This window comes from Nomascus leucogenys, chromosome 13 (assembly GCF_006542625.1).
Source record: "Nomascus leucogenys isolate Asia chromosome 13, Asia_NLE_v1, whole genome shotgun sequence".
NCBI classification, from domain to species: Eukaryota; Metazoa; Chordata; class Mammalia; order Primates; family Hylobatidae; genus Nomascus; species Nomascus leucogenys.
In genome coordinates this window covers 52,835,344-52,859,212 of record NC_044393.1, presented here as the reverse complement: position 1 = coordinate 52,859,212, position 23,869 = coordinate 52,835,344, and the positions used below count along the sequence as shown (strand labels likewise).

The 23,869-nt window shown below is 37.9% G+C and overlaps 1 protein-coding gene across 3 annotated transcripts in view; it reads left to right on the top strand.

Annotated features, from left to right (window-relative positions):
• RELN (reelin) overlaps positions 1 to 23,869 on the top strand; it is a 521,226-nt gene that overhangs the window by 140,039 nt on the left and 357,318 nt on the right. For all 3 annotated transcript variants that reach the window (XM_003268163.3, XM_030826362.1, XM_030826363.1), the window contains exon 3: positions 17,524 to 17,659. In XM_003268163.3, coding sequence (XP_003268211.1) covers positions 17,524 to 17,659 — 136 coding nt within the window. The remainder of the gene's footprint in view (positions 1 to 17,523; positions 17,660 to 23,869) is intronic.

Sequence of the window (23,869 nt, the reverse complement as noted above, 5' to 3'; positions counted from 1 at the left end):
GTCATGATAGATAAGCCCAGAGATGCAGGTAGGGGATACACAGGGTGTCACATTGAGGAAATTTAGACCTACATCTATAAATATGAGTATCAATAGAATGATAAAATCATATTTGCATTTTAGAAAGATAGCTGTGTTGAGAATTTCCCTGAGGAAACAAAACTGAACTCAAAGAGGAAGCTGTTGGCAGTGGTCAAAAAGGAGGTAATGAAAGCCTGAAATAACACAGTGGTGAGAAGGATAGGCAAGAGAAGACTCTGTTGAAAAAAATCTTAAGATATAATAAGAAAGACTTGGTGATTGGTTGACCGGAGTGGGGAAAGTAATCAATAATGACTCCTTGTTGATTGATTGAGTAGGAAAAGTAGTCAGTAATTACTCCCAGATATGATAGCATTGCTTTGACTGAGATTATAAATATTATGCAAACTCATTAATGTTCATTATTTAGCAGGAACTGTGACTGTTAAAAGGATCTGACATTTAGTCCATAATCCCATCATCTGGGGTCAGACAGCACTGTCACATCTTCTGACATGATGTGACCCTGTCACACCTGGTAGGTTGTGGGAAGTCTGTTAGGCTGTCCCAGGTAGGGTGTGGGGAACTTTTGCTGCTATTCATCAAGCAGATTGACTGTGATAAACAATATCTTCCCGTTGCAGAATGTTCATTCAAGGTAAGGGGTAAGGTACGCAAAGTGTAGGTTCGTGGAAATAGTCCTAAAGGCTGTAATTTTTAAAAACTATCAGTTATTTTAGCTACTTTTGGATCAAGAAATCCAAAATTTTGTAGATTTTGAGCTTGCCCTCTGTAATGGGCATGTACCATCCATGATTGCCCAACATTTTTATATAGTTTCCCACAATGTGAATATAGTCTTCCCAAAATACAATTCCCATAGTTCCTTCTTTTCTGGGGTGAAGGCGTGTCACCTAGTTTGCACCTATCAGACTCAGCCTCATGAGACCGGATATTGAAGTGTGCAATGTGACCTGGGGACCCGGTATGGCAAGATCAGTATTCTATCAAGTGAAGATTCTTATTTTGGAGGAATAGCTGCGGTGAAAGTTCTGTTGATTCGGGGGGAAGTAGCTGTTGTTTTTATGTTGGACCTGTCCCATGGTGGGGTGGACATGAGTCTTTGCTGGGCAACACCCAAGTTTACTTCTCCAGGCCTCCCAGAAAAGCTATGTATCTTAAAATCCCCTCAATTAGGTTATATTCTGTGCTTTCCAACTGAAAATGTCAATAGCTGTACCCAGGGCTTCAATTCATTAAATGTTGAAATTTTATTTGCAGAATTAAAGAATATATCTCAGTGCTGTGTTTCTCCTGCACTCAGACAAAATTTCCATTTAAATAGGTAAATGATCTGGAGATCACCCATGCTGAGCATGAAACCCTAGTAGAAGTGATGAACAAGAGGCATGGTAACCCTTGTCTAACTCCAGAAAGCCACTGTATGTAGAAACAGGATCTGATTATTTTAACTGTACCTCCAGATTGGCTGACCTAAAAGAATTATCCCTAGCAATGGTATATCTAAATAACCTGTGACTGCTGCCATATACAAACAGCTCCAGGTAGAAATGTTTTATCAAATATTTTATTCTTTGTCTTTTCTTTGCTAAATGAAACTAACGGCAACGTGCTGGCTACCTGTCCAGAACTATATTCTGCCTTAACACCTGGTGCCTGCTCCTGTGACCTGCTCTCTTGTGTGTTTAATTCACAACCCAACTTCCAGTTTAGGAGTCAGATTTTACACATATGCAGGCCACAGAAACTCAAAGAAGAGGAGGCTTTAGAGATACAAATACAAGCCATGTAGGAGACTAAAAAGAGCCTCAACAAGGCTTTCTTTAAAACAAAACAAAAATAAACTATCACCAAGTCCTAAAAGCTACCTCCGATGTTCTCAAGGCTGTCTCTTCTCCTCTCTCCTCTCTGCCAAAGAAATGCCAAGTTCGACCTATCTGTCAGTTATGTGATATTATATCATTTTTTGTTATTATACTTTAAGTTATGGGGTACATGTGCAGAACATGCAGGTTTGTTACATAGGTGTACACATGCATCGGTGATTTGCTGCACCCATCGACCCATCATCTACATTAGGTATTTCTCCTAATGCTATCCCTCCTCTAGCCCCCCACCATCTGGCAGGCCTTGGTGTGTGATGTTTCCCTCCCTGTGTCCATGTGTTCTCATTGTTCAACTCCCACTTATGAGTGAGAACATGCGGTGCTTGGTTTTCTGTTCTTGTGTTAGTTTGCTGAGAATGACTGTTTCCAGTTTCATCCATGTCCCTGCAAAGGACATGCACTCATCCTTTTATGGCTGCATAGTATTCCAGTTGTATATGTACCACATTTTCTTTATCCAGTCTATCATTGATGATCATTTGGGTTGGTTCCAAGTCTTTGCTATCGTGAACAGTGCCGCAATAAACATACATGCGCATGTGTCTTTATAGTAGAATGATTTATAATCCTTTGGGTATATACCCAGTGATGGGATTGCTGAGTCAAATGGTATTTCTGGTTCTAGATCCTTGAGGAGTCGCCACACTGTGTTCCACAATGGTTGAACTAATTTACACTCCCACCAACAGTAAGAGCACTCCTATTTCTCCACATCCTCTCCAGCATCTGTTGTTTCCTGCCTCTTTAATGATTGCCGTTCTAACTGGCATGAGATGGCATCACACTATGGCTTTGATTTGCATTTCTCTAATGACCAGTGATGATGAGCTTTTATATATATATTTGTTGGCCACATAAATGTCTTCTTTTGAGAAGTGTCTGTTCATATCCTTCACCCACTTGTTGATGGGGTTGTTTGTCTTATTCTTGTAAATTTGTTTAAGTTCCTTGTAGATTCTGGATATTAGCCCTTTGTCATATGGATAGATTGCAAAAATTTTCTCACACTCTGTAGGTTGTCTGTTCACTCTGATGATAGTTTCTTTTGCTGTGCAGAAGCTCTTTAGTTTGATTAGATCCCATTTGTCAATTTTGGCTTTTGTTGCCGTTGCTTTTGGTGTTTTAGTCATGAAGTCTTTGCCCATGCCTATGTCCTCAATGGTATTGCCAAAGCTTTCTTCTAGGATTTTTATGGTTTTAGGTCTTAAATTTAAGTTTTTAATCCATCGTGAGTTAATTTTTGTATAAACTGTAAGGGAGGGGTCCAGTTTCAGTTTTCTGCACATGGCTAGCCAGTTTTCCCAACATCACTTATTAAGTATGGAATCACTTCCCCATTGTTTCTATCAGGTTTGTTAAAGATCAGATGGTTGTAGATGTGTGGCATTATTTCTGAGGCCTCTGCTGTGTTCCATTGGTCTGTATATCTGTTTTGGTACCAGTGCCATGCTGTTTTTGTTACCATAGCCTTGTAGTGTAGTTTGAAGTCAGGTAGCGTGATGTCTCCAGCTTCGTTCTTTTTGCTTAGGATTGTCTTGGCTATATGGGCTCTTTTTTGCTTCCATATGAAATTTAAAGTCGTTTCTTTCTAATTCTGTGAAGAAAGTCAATGGTGGCTCAATGGGAATAGCTTTGAATCTATAAATTACTTTGAGCAATATGGCCATTTCCATGATATTGATTCTTTCCTATCCATGAGCATGGAATGTTTGGGCAGTGTGGCTATTTTCACGATATTGATTCTTTCTATCCATGAGCATTGAATGTTTTTCCATTTGTATCCTCTCTTATTTTCTTGAGCAGTTGTTTGTAGTTCTTCTTGAAGAGGTCCTTCACATCCCTTGTAGTTGTATTCCTAGGTATTTTATTCTCTTTGTAGCAATTGTGAATGAGAGTTCACTCATGATTTGGCTGTTTATCTATTATTGGTATACAGGAATGCTTGTGATTTTTGCACATTGATTTTGTATCCTGAGACTTTAATGATATTATATCATTAAAAAAATCACATGGGGAAAATTAGGAGAATGTCTAAAAAGTCTTTTTAGATGGATGATGTTGAAAAATAGATGGAGAACACTGTCATCAACTAAATGGGTGACAGATCACTTCACACATATGACAGCAGCCAGTATGGGCTACAGTGGTCAACCACAATGTTGAGAGTGGGCCGGGTGCCGTGGCTCATGCCTGTAATCCCAGCACTTTGGGAGGCCGAGGTGGATATATCACTTGAGGTTAGGAGTTCGAGACCCACTTGGCCAACATGGCAAATGCTGTCTTTTCTAAAAATACAAAAATTAGCTAGGCGTGGTGATGCATGCCTATAATTCAGGTGACTGAGGCCTGAGAATCACTTGAACCCAGGAGGCAGAGGTTGCATTGAGCCAAGATTGTACCACTGCACTCCAGCCTGGGTGACTCAATCTCAAAAAAATAAAAATAAAAGAGGATGAAAGTGAAGGCCATGGGAGCATTAATTTTAGCAAAATATAAATATATATATATATATATATATTTGATAAAAATAGTTCTACCTGGAGCTGTTTCTATACAGCAGCAGTCATAGGTTATTTAGACAAAACATTGCTATGGATAATTCTTTTAGTTTAGCCAGTCTGGATGTACAGTTAAAATAATCAGATCCTGTTTCTACATGCAGAGGGTTTCTGGAGTTAGACAAGGATTATCACGCCTCTTGTTCTTTTCTTTGGCTGGGGTTTCATGCTCAGCATGAGTGATCTCCAGCTCATTTACCTATTTAAATGGACATTTTATTTGAGTGCAGTAGAAACAGAGGGGACTGAGATATATTCTTTAATTCTGCAAGTAAAATTTCAACATTTAATGAACATTATCCTAGTCACTTTACATGCAATTTAGCATTTAATCCTCACAATATGAATTGTTTTACTTAATCATTGCCACAGTTATATTGAGTAGATCTTATTATCTATCTATAACAAAATAATGATCCTGGGACTTAGAGAGTTTAAGTAACTTGTTCAAGATCACACCACTAAAAACTGACAGGGCTGGATCCCATGTGACTAGTAGTCACTGAAGTCACTAGTGACATGGACAACTTACTTAACCCCTTTAAGCTTCTATAAAATAGGAATAATAGTAACACTTCTCAGGGTTTTTAATGAAAAAATGGGTTAATCTTTGTAAAACACTCAGAACTTTGCCTGCATCATTAAATACTCAGCAAATGTTAGCTGTTATTAGTTTGTCCAGAATCTTCTCTCTTTCTCTCTTTTTTGAGCATTAGGGTAGGCAGAAGTCTGAACCATGGTGCTGAGTAGTAATTTTGGTATTATAGTAAACTTCCCAGATAGGTCAACTGGGCATTTCTTTGGCAGTGAGAAGAGAGAAGAGACAGGCTTGAGAATATTGGAGGTAGCTTTTAGGACCTGGTGATAGTTTATTTTTGTTTTGTTTTAAAGAAAGCCTTGTTGAGGCTCTTTTCAGTCTCCTTCATGGCTTGGATTTGTATCTCTAAAGCCTCCTCCTTTCTGAGTTTCTGTGGCCTGCATATGTGTAAAATCTGACTCCTAAACTGGAAGTTGGGTTGTGAATTAAACACACAAGAGAGCAGGTCACAGGAGCAGGCACCAGGTGGTGAGGCAGAATATAGTTCTGGACAGGTAGCCAGCATGTTGCTGTTAGTTTGAGGAGAGGCTGGGGGCAGGCAGTGGGAAGTGATTATCTACCACCATGCAGCTGTTAAGCAGGGAGGGAGAGTATGCAGTGTTAGGAGAGAAGGCAGCAGAGATAAGCTTTGGGCCAGCAGATCAGAGAGCTTCCATTACAGACAGGCAGGGCAGAGTCTGCACAGCTCTTTGAAAAGGATGCTGTATTGTCAAACTCAGTGGTCACACAGACCCAAGTATAACTGGATGGCTTTGCCCCTTAGGAGAACAGCGTTTGACTTAGAAATGTCTCACTCATATCTGTATCTAACTCGGAGATGTGTCTACCAAGAGGACAAAGGGTATACAATAACTGATGAAAAATTTAGGCATTTGGAGAAAAAGACAGAGAGCCTAAGCTTCTGCCTTATAGGAAGGGCTCTCTTCCTGTTCATTCTCAGATGGTTTGCATTCTATAACTGGATTTGGACAGGGTTTCTATCGGATCAGGACACATGTCTTCACAGAACTAAGGTACTACTATTTAGGGATGTGGGGAGGAAGCCAGCGGACAGTGTAGCGGAACCTGTGTTCAGATGCCACTCACTAGTCCTATTACCCTTGGCAAGTCACTTAAATCTACTGAGTCTTACTGGGCATAGTGATGTGTGCCTGTAATTCCAGCTACTCAGGAGGCTGAGGTGGGAGGATTGCTTGAGCCTGGAAAGTTGAGGCTGCAGTGAGCTGTGATCATACCAGTGCACCCCAGCCTAGATGACAGAGCAAGACCCTGTCTCTTTAAAAAAAAAAAAAATTCCTGAGTCTTGGTTCCTTTATCTTTAAAATGGGAATGATAATAATAGCCAACATGTACAACACTGTGTGCCATACACTCATTTACTCTTCACAGCTACTCTATTATTATCATCCTCATTTTCCTGGAAAGGAAACTGAGGAACAGAATGATAGAGTAACCTGCCCAAGATTCCACAACTCCTTGGCAGTGAGCAAGGATCTAAACATAGGCAGACAGGGTTTCTATGCTGTCAACTTTTCCCCTCTCCTGCCTCTCTAAACCTGGCACAGAGAGGCATTCAGTAAATGGTAGTTCTGGAAGAGGAATGGTGAGGCAGCATCAAGAACTCTCATCTTTTAAGTGCACTGAGCAAGGAAAGAATCAAGTTGACTTAGAATTGACTCTATTTATAGAACTAACTAGAGGTGTAGAAATAGGTAGGTTCTCTTCCATTTCTAACTTATGTCCATAGATACACAATTCCAGAATGATTTTTAAAAGGTTTTAGTGCTTTTTGGCTTCTTAAACTTAAATCTGAAACCAAATAATCAAATCAGTGCTTTGAAAAGTAAATATACACAGTGTATATGTGTTAGTGTGTGTGCACATACTATTCAATATCTTCTAGCATTACTCTACTTAAGAGTTATTGTTTTCATACCTATTTTCATCAGGCTGGTACTTCACAGATAAGCTGCAATAAGGGTGATTTTAGGAAATTTTATGATTACTTTTCAGAATATGAAATCATGTTTGGCTTTGTTGAAATGTCTGAGTACATTGACCCAGCAAAGAAAGCAAATAATAGACAAGCCAAATTCTGTAAGTAGACAGTTATTCATATTTGAATTAACAGATTAAAGAGTGATACAAAGGAATTCTGTAATTCATTTTTTCTTTTTCATTTACAATATAACACTAACTTTCCAAACTAGATTTTCAGAAAAGTCTGTGTTTTTTTTTTATTAACTGATGGAAGCCTTTAGATATCCCTTTTAAAGAAAGAGCAAATGATGAAAAGGAAAGGAAATGGAAATCATGTTAAATATTTGTGCCATTCTTAGCTTACACTTCTTATGTAGACATAAGGTAATAACTTTGCTAAACTTCCTGACAAAACATCTTACCAAGCTTTCTGAAAGTGTTGGAAATAATAAAATATTTCTTTTACAATTGTATCATTTTTATATATGGGGTTATATTTTTCACATAAAAAATCATAATTTTAACGTACTTGCCCTTTGGTGATACCCTATCCACAGATGTCTTGGTTCTTCAAACCCATGAAAAATAGACCAAGGCTTGTTAAACCCAGTTTAACTCTAACCATGGCAAATTATAAACTAAAGAGATTTGAGTAATCCACATCTTTCATCTACGAAATATAGAATTGACCCAACATGAATGTGTAATTTTATCAATGGGTAGGTTATTTTTGGTAATAAAATAGTGTGTTTCTTGGAAGCGAGTAGCCTACATCTTTATGAGCATATGTACATTTTATTGTAGAGATGGGGGATCAGAGAACTTCTAGTTACAGTTTTGAAGACTCAAAGTGTGCACATTAAAAGCACAGAAAAGTATTCCTGGGAGAAAACAGGGTTCACACAAGGTTTAGTCACAAACTTAAAATAACTGAAGACTTGTCAAGGAAAATGACATCCTGGAAGGCACAGAAATGTATGTCACTGTCTTAAAAGAGAGAGTGGGGGCAACTTTAAACTAATTAAAGACATTGTGAGTCAAATCTTGCTGAAGTATAATGTGGATAAAGGAAACTCTGCTGTTGATTCCTATCCTTCAACCACAACTTTGATAAAGAAGACAAATATTTCATATTTGTTATCTAGATAGCCAAGGTTTGTATAACAATGAATTTAAAACATCCATACTTTATTAAAGGAATCATGGCTTTACAGAGTGATGTTGATTGTTGGTACAGAATTTACAGCAAAGTTATGATTCTATTTTTAAGATGTTTGTACACAATATGCAAAAGAAAAACATTTTCTAACAATAGATGCTTTAAAGTCTTACTCAAAATAAAAAAGTTGTCAACTTTATAGAATTTCAGAGTTTGAAGGATAAACTCCACTTTCTTTGCCCAAAGCTACATCAGGAGAGCCACATTTGACTTGTTTACTTTTTCTCAATTCTTTTGAAAAAGTATAGCCTCTTTCTCTGGGGAAAAAATTTCATATGAACATTTTTTGCATAAGTTTACATATAACCAAACCAATGAAAACAAAATCATTATTGTAAGTACACCATACACACATACACATTATATGTACATATCTCTTTTTTTAAAATTATACTTTAAGTTTTAGGGTACATGTGCACAACGTGCAGGTTAGTTTCATATGTATACATGTGCCATGTTGGTGTGCTGCACCCATTAACTCGTTATTTAACATTAAGTATATCTCCTAATGCTATCCCTCCCCCCTCCCCCACTCCACAACAGGCCCCGGTGTGTGATGTTCCCCTTCCTGTGTCCATGTGTTCTCATTGTTCAGTTCCCACCTATGAGTGAGAACATGCGGTGTTTGGTTTTTTGTCCTTGCGATAGTTTGCTGAGAACGATGGTTTCCAGCTTCATCCATGTCCCTACAAAGGACATGAGCTCATCATTTTTTATGGCTGCATAGTATTCCATGGTGTATATGTGCCACATTTTCTTGGATTCCTCAGGGATCTAGAACTAGAAATACCATTTGACCCAGCGGTCCCATTACTGGGTATATACTCAAAGGATTATAAATCATGCTGCTATAAAGACACACGTACACGTATGTTATTGCGGCACTATTCACAATAGCAAAGACTTGGAACCAAGCCAAATGTCCAACAATGATAGACTACATGTACATATGTCTTTGAGAAAAAGTGTAGTTAAATTAGTGTGTTATAGATCCTGTTTTCCCTTTTCCAAATAATATTAAAAATTCAATATGGACCCTATTATTCAGCATGCAGCAGGGAAAGCAGCATGTAAATTTAAATTTATTATCAAACTCAAAATTTTAGTTATCCCCAGAATGGTTTCCAACTTACATATGTTAATTAGGTGGTATATGTCTTTCATGGTACAAAAGGTATTAAAAAGATCACCATGGTGGATGCAGTAAATTGCATTCATAGAACATGAAAAGCTGATTCTGAGTTCTCTCTTTCTCCTAGTTCTCAGTTTATGTATGCACCCTTGCTCATTATGTCTGCCTTTGTGTAATGTTCTCCCACTTTTCTTGTATTCATTTAAATTGTACTCATAGATTACAATGAGGACCCCCAAGTGAAAGGGGTCTTAGTGATCATGACCAGCATTTTAGAGATGTCAGAATGAAGCTTGAGAGGGGGTGCCCTGACAGAGGTCATACTGTAGTGGTGACAGAACTGAGGGAACCATCTCTGGATTATACTCTGCTGCTTTGTGTAAATAAAAATAAATATGGGAAGTCTTAGCTTTTTCTTCAAGACACAGTTCCAGTCTCACACTCCGATAGGAGCCATTTCTGACTAAGGGCACTGGCTGGAATCCAGGCTACTTTGTACACTTGCTGAATGAACATAAACAGATTCTTTTATCTCCATGTATTGGTCCATTCTGACACTGCTATAAAGAACTACCTGAGACTGGGTAATTTTTTTTTTTTTTTTAGTTTCTATAATCATAAGTTTTTGTTTATTTTAGAATTTACAAATGCTTTCCCATAGTTATGAATAGACATTAGGTAACATTTTTAAATGGAAGATAATGCAGTTGTACTTGATTTATTGATGCATATCCTTGTATAAAGAATAATTTGCATGAAATGTTACATTTTTTTAAATTTTTTTTTGCACATAAAACAAACATTTTCTAAAAATACATACAAACAAAAAGATGCATATCAAACATATTAGGAAGGTTGTACATGGGAAGACAGGGAATAGAAATCGGGGGTGGGAATTAAAGAAAATAAATGAGAGAGGGACTTTGTAGGGATCAATGATAATAACTCAATCCTCTATTTGACAAAGAAGAAGGACAAGGAAGAGGAATAAAAAGAAAGTGGGATAAAGGATCAGAAAGGGAGGAAAATAGAAAAAATTAGAGTATGACTCAAGGGTAGACCTGTTTTGTTGTCACTGGGTTGGTTGGTTGGTTTGTCTGTTGTATTTTTCATATATTTCGCCTTGTTGGCCAGGCTGGTGTCGAACTCCTAGCCTCAAGTGATCAACCCGCCTCAGCCTCCCAGAGTGCTGGGACCACAGGCGTGAGCCACCACGTCCAGCCCCCACATTGGGTCTGGCCTCCGTGGTAGACCTCCCAGATGGGGCGGCCAGGCAGAGGCGCTCCCCACGTCCCAGACAGGGCAGCCGGGCAGAGGCGCTCCTCACTTCCCAGACGGGGTGGTGGCTGGGCAGAGGCGCTCCTCTCTTCCCGGACAGGGCAGCCGGGCAGAGGTGTTCCTCACTTCCCAGACGATGGGCGGCCGGGCAGAGGCGCCCCCCACTTCCCAGATGGGGTGGCCAGGCAGAGGCGCCCCCCACTTCCTAGACGGGGCGGCCAGGCAGAGACGCTTCTCACTTCCTAGATGGGGTGGCGGCCGGGCAGAGGCACGCCTCACTTCCCAAGACTGGGTAATTTATAAAGAAAATAGGTCTAATTGGCTCATGGTTCTACAAGCTGTGCAGGCTTCTCCTGGGGAGGCCTTGGAAAACTTACAATCATGGTGGATGGTGAAGGGGAAGCAAGTACGTCTTCGTATCACCGGCAGGAGAGAGAGAGAGAGAGAAGTGTTACACACTTTCAAACAACCAGATCTCGTGAGAACTCACGATCACAAGAACAGCAAGGGGGAAACCCACCTCCATGATACAGTCACCTCCCACCAGGTTTGTCCCCCAACCCTGGGAATTATAATTCAACATGACATTTGGGTGGGGACACAGTATCAAACCATATCACTCCATTTTCTCAGTGTCTTAATTAGTAAAATGGAGAACATAACACTCTTACCTCATAGGGTTATGAAGGGCCTTAAATAAGTTAATATTTATGAAGCACTTAGAGTAGTGCCAGGTCATAGTAAGTGCCTAATAAGCATTAGTTGTGATTATTATAATTGTGCTTATTAATAAATTTTCACTCTTATATTGTATTTTTTATCAATACCACCCAAGTAGCACTTACTTCTTTTCTAGCTGCTTTATTTAAAATGTTAGTTTATTCCAGTTTTCTCTTCCCAGCTCAAGTCATATCAGGGCGAGGACTGTGTTCTCTATTCTTATATACCTCTGTAGAGCCTAACACAGTGTTTGATGTAAAATAGGAGTTCTGTAAATAATTTTCTTCTTGCTGGTTGATTTTATATAAATGGATTTCTAATAGTTGCAACTCTGGCCGATGTTTACATGTTCTCAAAGAAAATGCCAATTACAATATGTAGCAATATAATATGCCAGTGTTCTATATTAAAAAAAAAAAAAGCAAAGACCACTGTATAGTCATAATGTTTGAAGTTGCATAGAAAGATCCAGAGAAAACATGTTTGGGATGGTTTTAGGATTAGTGAGTGAGAGGATAGGTTATTTTGTGTTACTACCAGAGACATTATGTAAGATATTGTTGCCTGTCTTCAAACTGTACATTGACACCATAATGATATGAATAGTATTACTCTAAGCCCTGAGTTCTACACATTTTACTAAGGCACATTTTTAACGCAAATTATTGGCTAGACATTAGAATTGCCTGTGAGCTTTAAAAAATCTCAATACCTACACCATACTTCAAAACAGTTAACTCAGAATCTCTGGGTAACAGTATTTATTAAATCTCCTGGTGCCACTGGGCAGCCAACTGGAAGAACAATGCTGGAATGTTAGATTGCAAGAATATCATTCTATGGCATATTTACCCAAGGTAGGGCGTTAAGGTAGCAACTTATAAAGTTGTCAAGTAATATGTGGCCTAGACATTGACTCATTTTTGAAGAGGGGTTTTGAGGAATCAGGAGGCATTTGACCATGATTCCTGTTACTAAGGCTCTATAATGCTGAAACCTTATTTTGCTTGATTTGTTTCCCTTCCCACAGGACTGTGGCTAGGACTTTGTTTTCCTTTTTGGCCAGGCAGACTCCTGCAGACTTGTCATTTTCCATACACCGGATCCCTGCTTTATGCCTGACCAGAGGGGAGTGGCAGCTCCTGAGTCATGCTATTGAGTCTCCTTGGGCACTCTGTGATTTTCCTGGGACTCTCTTATTCTCCCCAACCTTGTGATTTCTCTGGTTTGATGATTTTTGTCTCAGGATTCAGCTTAAAAATGTAGAGTCTTGCATGGGAAAAAGAACACCATTTGGATATGTCAAAACATAGATTTGTTTTTCTATATTTTAGACCAGTTACGACCTATTCTGAACAACTTTATACTGTAGAATATTCTATTGCATTTAGTTAATGTGAAATATGTGCTATAATTTCTGTTGTCTTTTTTTTCAGTCCTGCTCCTGAATGAATAATTTGTATTATAAGTTGTATTTATTCAGAAATTACTTCTTTTTTTTTTTTTTTTTTTTTTTGAGACGGAGTCTCACTCTGTCGCCCAGGTTGGAGTGCAGTGGCGTGATCTCGGCTCACTGCAAGCTCCGCCTCCCAGGTTCACGCCATTCTCCTGCCTCAGCCTCCCGAGTAGCTGGGACTACAGGCACCCGCCACTAGATCCGGCTAATTTTTTTTGTATTTTTAGTAGAGACGGGGTTTCGCCGTGTTAGCCAGGATGGTCTCGATCTCCTGACCTCATGATCCACACACCTTGGCCTCCCAAAGTGCTGGGATAACAGGCGTGATCCACCACACCTGGCCTTTCTTTCTTTCTTTCTTTCTATTTTTTTTTTTTATTTATTTTTTTACAGTCTTTACCGTTTCTCTGTATTCAGAAAATATTTCTTGAGAATCCGTGATATGTCAGACACTGTGGCAGGCACTTGGGATATAAAGATTAAAAGTGGTGTCCCTCATGGACAACTTGGGGAGATGGTCAAGTGCTGTGGTAAAGGGATGTATGAAATGCTGTGATGCCACAGAGGGAGGACACCTATCCAAACATGGGGCAGGGGCAGTGAGTGGGCAGCGAGTGGGCAGTGAGAGAGGGAGGGGCAGTGAGGGAAGTCTTTGAGGACTGGGCCATGTCTGATTGTATCATTAGGCCTAGCATAGCAAGTGACTTCTCTCAATGTTTGGTGTTAAACAGAGGCTACATTGAGCCTTGCCTTGAAGAGTACATACAAGTTAGCCTAGCAGAGAAGAAGGATGGGTGGGAGGAGAGCAAAAGTCCGGGGCCTGCTGTGTTGAAAGCAGAGCATGTGCTTAGAGGTGAGAGTGAGGGTGGCTCAGCCACTAGTGCTTGAGAGTGATGGCATTGCTGGTTCACAAAGGATGGTAAGTGTGTACAGGGAGAGCAAGTAGGGCTCAGATTGTCCCAAACCTTCTAACTGATGCTAAGAAGTTTGTATTTCTCTAGAATCTGATGGGAGCCATTTAAGGAGCTTTCACAGGGATTTACATGATCATGTATGCCTTTCAGAGAAATCATTTTGATGGAACATGGGAGTGAGACAGGACAGAGAGACCTGTGAAGAGTAATCATGATATGCCAGGGGAAGAATGATGGAAACCTAGGACCATTTAGGGAAAAAAGTCAAATGCTTACTTTGTACCACACAACAAAATAACATTCAGAAACATTAAAGATGTCAATGTGAAAATAAAATAGTAGATAGAAAACATAGGAGAATATTTTTTAAATCTTGGGGATTGAGGAGTTCTTTCAAAGGAAAGCAAGAGACCAAAGGCCAAAATATAACAAAAATGAATGTTTGACTATGTGTAAGGTACTAGATGCTAGAGGAATGTGGATTAGTAGACCTGCTTTGTGCTTTTAAGGGGCTTAAGAAGTAAAGAAAGTTAAAAAGCAGAACCTTCCAAATGCCTTGGGCTAAGTGCTGTGTTGGAGTTTAAGTAAAAGATTCAGTGGGGACCCATAGGAGCAGCTACCTGGGTTTGCTTGGAAGTGGACAAGAGAGGCTTGAAAAAGCAGAAAGTGAGCCAAATCTTCATGTAGGATCTGTCAGGTGGTTGAGAGCAGTTGAGGAGAGAGAGCATTTTAGGTAGAGGGTACAGCTTGTATGAAGATAGAGGAGGGATCATTTGGTATTTTGGGTGTGCAAAGTGCAAGAGGATGGGCAAGACATGGGGGCGGGAAGTGCTGAAGCTGAGGTTGGAGAAGGCAGTGAGAGGCAAATTCAGAGTCTTCACTATTCAGAATCTTACTGATGGCCAGTGACATCAATAGAGCTTTCTATGATGATGGACATGTTCTGTTCTGTGCTGTCTAATGTGGCAGCCATGAGCCACATGTGCTATTGAGCATGTGGAATGTGGCTAGTGCAGTTGAAGAGCTGAATTTTTGATTGTATCAAATTTTAATTAATTTAAATTTGAATAATTGCTGTAGCTAGCAGCTACCATATTAGACAGTGCAGCTACAAACAATATGTGGTTGGCCAGGCACGGTGGCTGAAGCCTATAATCCTAGCATTTGGGGAGGCCAAGGTGGGTGGATCACTTGAGGTCAGGAGTTCAAAACCAGCCTGGCCAACATGGTGAAACCCCATCTCTACTAAAAATACAAAAAAAATTAGCTGGCTGTGGTGGCAGGCACCTGTAATCCCAGATACTGGGGAGGCTGAGGTAGGAGAATCACTTGAACCCAAGAGGTAGAGATTGCAGGTTGCAGTGAGCCAAGGTTGCACCATTGCATTCTAGCCTGGGTGACAGAGTGAGACTCCGCCTATTAAAAAAAAAGGGGGAGGGGGGTCATTGAGATTTTTGTAAAGAGAAATATTAACAGTGTGAACAAGTTTATATTTTAGAAAGATCACTCTGATCAGCAGGAAGAAAATAAAGATTTATGAGAGACCACTGTTTTCAGATAGGGTACTAGGTGCTGTCATATGTATTGGGCCATTTACTACTTACAGCAACTTTAAGGTATAGAACGCATGGTATTTCCATTTTACAGACAAGAAAACTGGATCTCAAAGAGAGTAAATCATTTGTCCAAGGTCACAAAGCCAATAAATGAGAGAAATTTAAAATTTGAATTCCCATTTCTGGCAATGCTTTTAGTAATTACTTAAATAATAAACTTATTTTTTAGAGAAGCTTTAGGTTCACAGCAAAATTGAATAAAAAGCACAGAGTTGCCATACACCCACTATCCCTACACACAAAAAAACCTTCCCTACTGTCAACATCCTGCCTCAGAATGTGGTACATTTGGTACATTCGGTACAATCAATGAACCTACATCAACACATCATTATTGCTCAAAGTCCATAGTTTACAGTAGGGTTCACTCTTGGTGTGTACATTCTATGCGTTTGGACAAATTTATAAGGACACATATCCACCATTACAGTATCATACAGAGTAGTTTTGTTCCCTTAAGAACAAAATTACTGTGCCGTTTCTGTTCATCCTACCTCCCTCTTTAACTCCTGGCAACCCCTGATTTTTTATTGTCTCCATAGTTTTACCTTTTCCAGAATGTCATATAGTTGGAATTATACACTATGTAGCCTTTTCAGATTGGATTCTTTCACTTGGTAATACGCATATTAAGTTTCCTTTATGTCTTTGCATGGCTTCATAGATTATTTCTTTTTAGTGCAGAATAACATTCCATTGTCTAGATGTACCACATTATCCATTCACCAACTGAAGGACATCTTGGTTACTTCCAACTTTTGGCAATTATGAATAAAGCTGCTATAAACATCCGTGTACAGGTTTTTGTCAGACATATGTTTTCAGTTCACTTGGATAAGTACCAAGAAGTACAACTGCTCCATCATATGGTAAAAATATGTCTAGTTTTGTAAAAATACTGCCAAACTGTCTTCCAAAGAGGCTGTACCATTTTGCATTCCCACCAGCAATGAATGAGAGTTTCTTTTGCTCTGCATCCTCACCAGCATTTGGTGGTGTCAGTATTCCGGATTTGGGACATTCTAATGTTTGTGTAGCGGTATCTCATTATTGTTTCAATTTGCAGTTCCATAATGACATATGATCCTGAATATCTTTTCATATGATTATTTGTCATCTGTGTATCATTTTTGGTGAGGTGTCTGTTTAGGTCTTTTGGCCATTTGTTAATTAGGTTGTTTGTTTTTTAATTGTTGAGTTATTTATTACTATTTTATATCTGAGATACACTTAAGATAATCATCTTATTAAGAAAAAGAAAAGCATCCCCTGATAGCTCAGCTTGGAGCTGACCTGTTCACAGCTAGGCCGTGATGTTCTCATTTTGAACGTGAGCAATTCTCAGAACATCAACATTAGACAAGACCACTTTACAACTGTGATGTTATGAGGCAAAAACAAGACCACTCTGTAACATACCTGAACACAGACAAGACTAAGAACATGAAGGAAACCACAAAAGTGACCAGCATCCACATCCATGCAAATAGGACTGCTGTTGCTTTTCTGCCAATCACAGATTTAGCTTCACCCCATTCCTCATGCCTCTGAGATTAAAACAACAACAACAAACTAAGATACTCAGTGAAAGGATTGCCTCTACTTTGTGATAGCCCCAAATCCAGAGGCAAAGGACCTTTTCTTGAAACCTCCCAAATAGGACTGGGGAGTTTCCCAGGCAAACCTGATCACCTTGCCATCTGAAATAACCTAACACAAGCCTAAATATTTTTACAAGCCTCTCCTGACATCCTTTTACTGAGATGCCTCCCACCTCCGTATGGTATTTGGTCTCCCTTGCTGCAGACAGTTCCAATAAACCTAACCTTGTTCAACTGCAGGTTGGTCCTGGTGGTTTTTGGTGATAGGCAAAGATCAATAAACAAAATCAAAGCAAAGCAAGTATTATAGCAATGATTCCAGCAGGTCACTCCTTTAACAATAATATTTTAAATGATTAATTTCCCTATAGCAATAAAAAGTGAAAAATTACATAACTTATCGAGAAGCCAAATAGCATAGAATCTTAACATGAAAGAAAAATATTCAGAAAATACTGTGATGCCATGATAGGAAGATCTTTGTTTTGTTGTCTTTGTAACAACTCTCCTTCCCTTCTCTCAGGGATCATGTCTGACCATCAGTTTGGTAACCAGTTTATGTGCAGTGTGGTGGCCTCTCACGTGAGTCACCTGCCCACAACCAACCTCAGTTTCATCTGGATTGCTCCACCTGCAGGCACAGGCTGTGTGAATTTCATGTAAGTACCCAAAGTATCTGCAATATGTACAATAGGCAAATACTTAGGACTTCTCTTGGGATTACATATAGAGTAACTATTGAAGTGTTTTATTTTGACAGGTTTAACCTTAATTAAAATCACTAATTTTGTTGCCAAAAAAGGTAAAAACTTTTTTAAAAAGTAAATTTAGCAGTTTATTTTTGCACATTTATGTGTACCTCCAAAGGTCTACATTGGATTTTAGCTGGCAAAATTACACAATAAAATAAAAGTAAGTGAATTGGTGGGACGGGAGGCTAGGGGACATGGGGAACAGGGAGAAATTTTTCAAAGGGTACCAAGTATCAGTTAGGAGAAGTAAATTTGGAGATCTGCACAGCATGGTGACTATAGTTAATGTATTGCATATCTCAAAATTGCTAAAAGAGATTTTAAACATTCACATCACAAAAAAAAGATATATGATGTAATGGATATGTTAATTTGCTTGATTTAATCATCCCAGATGTAAACATATATGAAAACATCACATTGTGCTCCATAAATACATGCAATAAGTATTATCAATTTTTAAAAGACAAAAATAATTGAATAAATCAGGGCAATTGGAAAATGAATGTTCAGAAAATATGGTGAAAACGGGTTACAAAATGCTATAAGGCCTTATCTACCTTTTGGAAGAAGACCACAAATTTAGCTTTGAGCTTTCTGGCCATTACTGCCAAGCAGAAAATGGGATCAGTTAGGAAATTGACTTCTGGTGGCCAGAAGTCAGGTACTCTGTAGAATCTAACAGCTCTCCCAGGTGCCTTCATTTAGAGGGAACTAGAGGATGTTCTGAACAGTGTTCTCAAGAGCATCCTTAGATAAGCACTACACTATGGTTCCAAGGCTGTGACTATGACATCTGTTGATATAGACTATACCCCTAACCCATACCCCTATCCCACAGTCACCATGCCACATCCTTCTTATTCAGGGTTCCTTCTTCCCCCCATAGCATTTTTGAACTTCTAATGCATGATTTCCTTCACTTATTTAGTTACAAACATTGTTTCTCATTTGTCACTTCCTACTGAAATGCAAGCCCCTTGAAGGCAAGAATTTTTTTTCAGTTTTTTTTTTTCTTCACTGATTTGTCCCAACTGTCTGGAACGATCCCTGGCATGCAATCAGCCCTCAGTAAATATTTGTCGAATAGATGAATAAGCCAATGGTGTAAAATCAAAGGCAGTTCGGAAACAGCTGTTCTATGGGCAGTCAAGCAAAATAGAGCTGGAAGGCATCTTGAATGCTTTTCTATTCAGACTTTCTGCTCAGACAAAATCCCGTAAAACCTGTGTACTCTAAAATTTACCACTGCCTTTTATTTCCTCTTGATGACAAACAATTCAGTGTCTGGGGTTTCTATGGGTCAGACATCACTAAAATATATAATCTTTCTGCCTGTCCTCTGAGTTGCCCAAGCTGCCAACATCAGACTCATCTCACATAACTGGTTGATATTTAAACCCATCATTTTCTCCCTCAGAAAGTTTTTTTATAAGTGAACATTTTCCTTCCAGTACGTTTTGCTAAGATGATTGCAGTAGCTTCCTAACTTGTCTGTCTGCTCACCTCTGGCCCATTTTTCCTTCAGTATATCCTACATATTATTGTCCAGTTAATCTTCTGAAGGTACAGCCTTGATTACTCAAAATTTGGCTAAGCCTAAAACTCCTTTCTGAAGGCCAAACCTTTGGTATAGGTTTGAAGGCTCTTCCAATGTATTTGTTTATTATCTTCTCTCTTATCTCCCTTGGCACGCACCTCCTGTTGGAGCCCGAACTGGCAGGCCTTCCCACAATTCCCTTACAGATTCTATAACTGTCTTTCTCCATGCTTTTTGCTTGGCCTGGAATGCTTTTCAATCTCAACCTCAATTGTTAAAATCTTACCTATTCTTCAAGACCTGTTTTAAATGCCAACTCTTCTGTAAAACTTGCCAAGGTATCAACAACAAAATTGATGTGTATAGTCACATTTTGCTTATAACTCTATGGTACTGCTGATTATATTTTACTATATACTTATTTGAATTAAGTTATAGTCTTTTCTATTAGATTGGACAGGGACAAATTCTTGTTTCTTTTTGATTCTCCACTAGTTGCTACAGTGTCTTATATATAAGATGTCAAGGAAAATTTCCCTTGAATTATATGATGTTCAATGTTGTTATTACCTTTAACTTAATAGTGATCACTGACTCTTTTGGTATGCTTTCTCTTACTCATATTGGCACTTGCAAGGATGAATTGAATTCTTGCCATGCATAACTTCTTAATTTAAAACAAAAGTTGCTTTTTTGAAAGACAAAACACAAAGTTTATCTATATCAGCAATATAGAACTGCCTACTTCCAAACAGATATGTTTTTAATTGAATCTGTTTAAGAATGATATTTGATAGCTTATGATCTCATTGCTTTTGAGATACAAAACTCTATTTTCTTCTGAGAAATAACTTAGGTATTTTAAGTCTTAAATTCAAACAGTGTTTTATTAGCAGTTAGCTGGAAAAATACAGTTTAGTCAGAGTTTTTACTGACTACAAAAAAGTTCACACATCCTCACCCATATCTCTCAATAAAATTTTGATGATGCAGTTTGCACTTTTTAACATTGTTGACAAATGGTTAAGTCCTTTTTCCCATAGGCCATGATAATGTTGAAACCTATATAGAGTAGCTGCTTCCTTTGTGGGCAAGATGCTTTTGTTGATCTCTTCCTACTCAGTTTGTGAGAGAGTACAGGAGAAGTTAAAATTGAATATGGTCCACTGAAGGAATTCATTTCACATTTTCTGAACTAAATTCTTGCCATTTTTTACATTTATTCTTTACTGTAATATTTATTACATATTGAGTAGAGCTATATATGAGTTACTATCTGTAATTAGCAAGTGCCCAGGAATCCTTGAAGAGGATTGCTAATATTCGATGTTAATTTTAAATATTAAACTAAAAAACACAGCCTCTGGCATTTGAAGGTAAATATACCATGATTCTCTTTTCTGATTAACCTCAAAAATTAAGCCTTTTACTTTTTAAGGTAAGAAAGATTATTTCTTAGAAATTAAACTTTATCCATGCTTATATGATTTTGTAATATATTCTGTATGACTTTTTGATATTATTAGTTAACTTATACCATTATTTAATTTTCCACATGCTTGTTTTCTTTTACTAACTGGATTTTAAGGTCAGGGACTGTGTATAATATTTTTATATACCTAATAGTTTCTAATGCTGAACTATAGACCAATAGAATGCTCTCAATAAATATTTGTTAGTAGCTAATAATGATATTGTATTTCATTGATTATAAGATACAGTTTTGTTGATATTTTTTACACTTTTGGCATCTCTGAAGTAGGGTTATATTTTACATTTGATGGCATCCTACAATTATAATTGGCAGTGTCTACTTTATTTTTTAACGTCTTACAATTGATGGTGCATTGTATTGGAAGAAACCCAGAAAATAACATTTATCATTTACCATTTACATGGTCTTTCTAAAGCTAGAAACTGAATTGACACTACAGTCAATTCTGTAATCTCATTTTAGTACAGCCAATGTATGATGCAAACTCTGTGATTTTTGAAACCCTAGTTACCTATTTAAAATCCTTTTTTAAAAATCTCATAGTAAGAATTAGGAAGCATTTGAACTGAAATTCAAGATGATTATATAATGTGCTGTGTGTGCCTTTCCCAGTGAAGAGTAAGAGGCGTGTTGTCTGAATAAACTGTGTTTTATTGGTAAACCACTTAGCCACATAGTCATTTGGGCTGCCTGTTTATGGCCTTTCTTGTTAAAAATAATCAAATGAGAGACATAGAGGAGAGGATGATTTCAGGATAAAGTGATGACTATACTTGTACAAATGTAGAAAAATGACCAAAATTATTTTATCATTACTTTTATGACACTCCTTGATAAAATTTATGTTTTAAGTGTTAATTTTACTTCAAGATTTGCTGGGTATTCAGATCCTGTGGCAATATAGTTTGTTTTTACTTTTATATCTAATTATAGTCTTTAGTGACTAGTAAGTCTCAAGTTAAAAGAGGCACTTAATTATCCAAATTTCTTGGATATAAATCCCCTACCCCCAAGTCCCAAGGGGTCTGGAGAAGGGAAAGAAGAAGGAGAAGGAGGAGGAGGGGAGAGGAGGAAGGAGGGAAAGAGGGAAGGAAAGAAAGAAGAAAGAAAGTCAATCTCCAAACCATCTAACCCTAAAAATTAGCAAGAAACTACCAGGGAAAGAGGGTTGTAAAATAACAACTACAACATTAATAATATTTTTGAAAATTTACAATGTGCCAGCCACTTTTCTATTTACCTCTTTTAATCCATTTAATCCTCAGTGATTCTGTAAAGTCGGTACTATTATTATCTCAGTTTGCAGATGAGGAAACTGAAGGACAGAAATGTTAAATCACTTGCCTAAGGTAACTCACCTAGTGAGTGACACAGCCTGGATTCAAAGGCAGTCTGGTTTCAAAGCAGGTGATTTTCACTATTTCACTCCAGTTGCCTTTAAAATGATCACTTGTCTATTTTATCATGGTAAAATACAATAGTCATACAACAAAAATTAAGAGTTTGCAATATGGTATCAGAATCTCTCTAACTTTTCAAGGTGGCCCACATGTGTTTCCTACCTGCTTTTGAAATCTATCTCTATATGAATATAGGAATATTATTGAATTCATTCAAATAATGAGAGGTGCCACCTTAAAATTCTGAAATGTGAAGAACATGGGTTTGATCTTGATATGTATGATATATGGATGTTGATCATATCCTATCCTTCATCACAAGGGGATTTCATGTGGGGAATGTGTGAATTACAGGCAAATTTCATCACAATTAGGTTTAGGTTTAACTGTCTAGACAGAGATACTAGCATAATATTAGGATTAAAATGGAACATAAAAGAAGATTAGATTTGTGCCTAGATTAGTGATGATTTAATATTATGTGAACTTTCTCAAAACTGAAAACAGAATGAACCAAGATATTCTATTTAAGATACTGAGCATGGACAAATAATGAACTTAGGTCAGCAAAGAGGAACATAGGAGGATCATATTTGAACATTTGATATGTTAAAGGAAGTATGTCCTAGAGGGATAGTTTTCTTAAAGTACACTAAACAAGAAGGCAAAAAAAATCTTTTTAAAAATTGAAGACACTAGCAGTTTCTGAACACCTGCCAGGCTCAAAATAATAATACAGATGCAGAGATTTGAAGTGCTGCCTTGAGTGTATCTCAGATGCCTTTAATTTTTGATGAGAACCATTCTAGACTGTCTAGAGAATTCTTCAGAAAATACAGTGTGGTTACCCATTTATTTCCATTCATCAGACGGACACATCACAGATATATTTGCCTTGTTACTTAAACATTTGAAATAAGATCAGGGATTCCCCCATGGGTGTGTTTATTGGATGTGCATTCCTACCTATGGATAAGGATGCCAACAATGGATGCATACAAATATTCTTTTACTTTCTAGATTTTACATAGCTTACTGCAAAAATAAATTATCTCCCATTTAAGTCTGAAATGATTCTACCTATGCTCTGAGATAAAACCGGATATGCTATTTTCTAAAGGAGAAATTTCATCTTTCTTTTAAATCACGTCATTTTTTTTTTCTGACAGTCTAGTTTTGTTTCTAAGCGGACATCTCCCAACTTGAGACAATGTCTGTGCTGCTCAAAAATATATCTCTAGATGACAAGATAAAAGAAATATTGTCTAGCCTTAAAGGTAAACAGCTAGGAGCCTAACTGATAGTTCTCACTTCCCTATAGGCCCCTGTTTTTCATCACATTTAAATAGCCAGTTAGGCTTGAACAATGAGAAAGTCTAAGTTCAGGGACTAATATGTATTCTGATGTATCAACACTTTGGCAAATGGTCAAATGCTTGAAGTCAGAATGCTTCCTAGGGATTTAATTTTTAATTTTAGGAAGTATGGTTGAGATAAAATATGTCAATAAATCTCCAAGAAGGCTTGAAGAAATTATTTTTGTTATATTAATTGTACAACATATCTATTTTAACAGATATTCAATGGGCAAAGCTATTCCCTTCATTTTCCCCCCTCTTTTCTCCTTTCCTGTCTCTTCCTCCTTCCAAGAAGTCATGGTATAAACAGCACAGGTTATATAA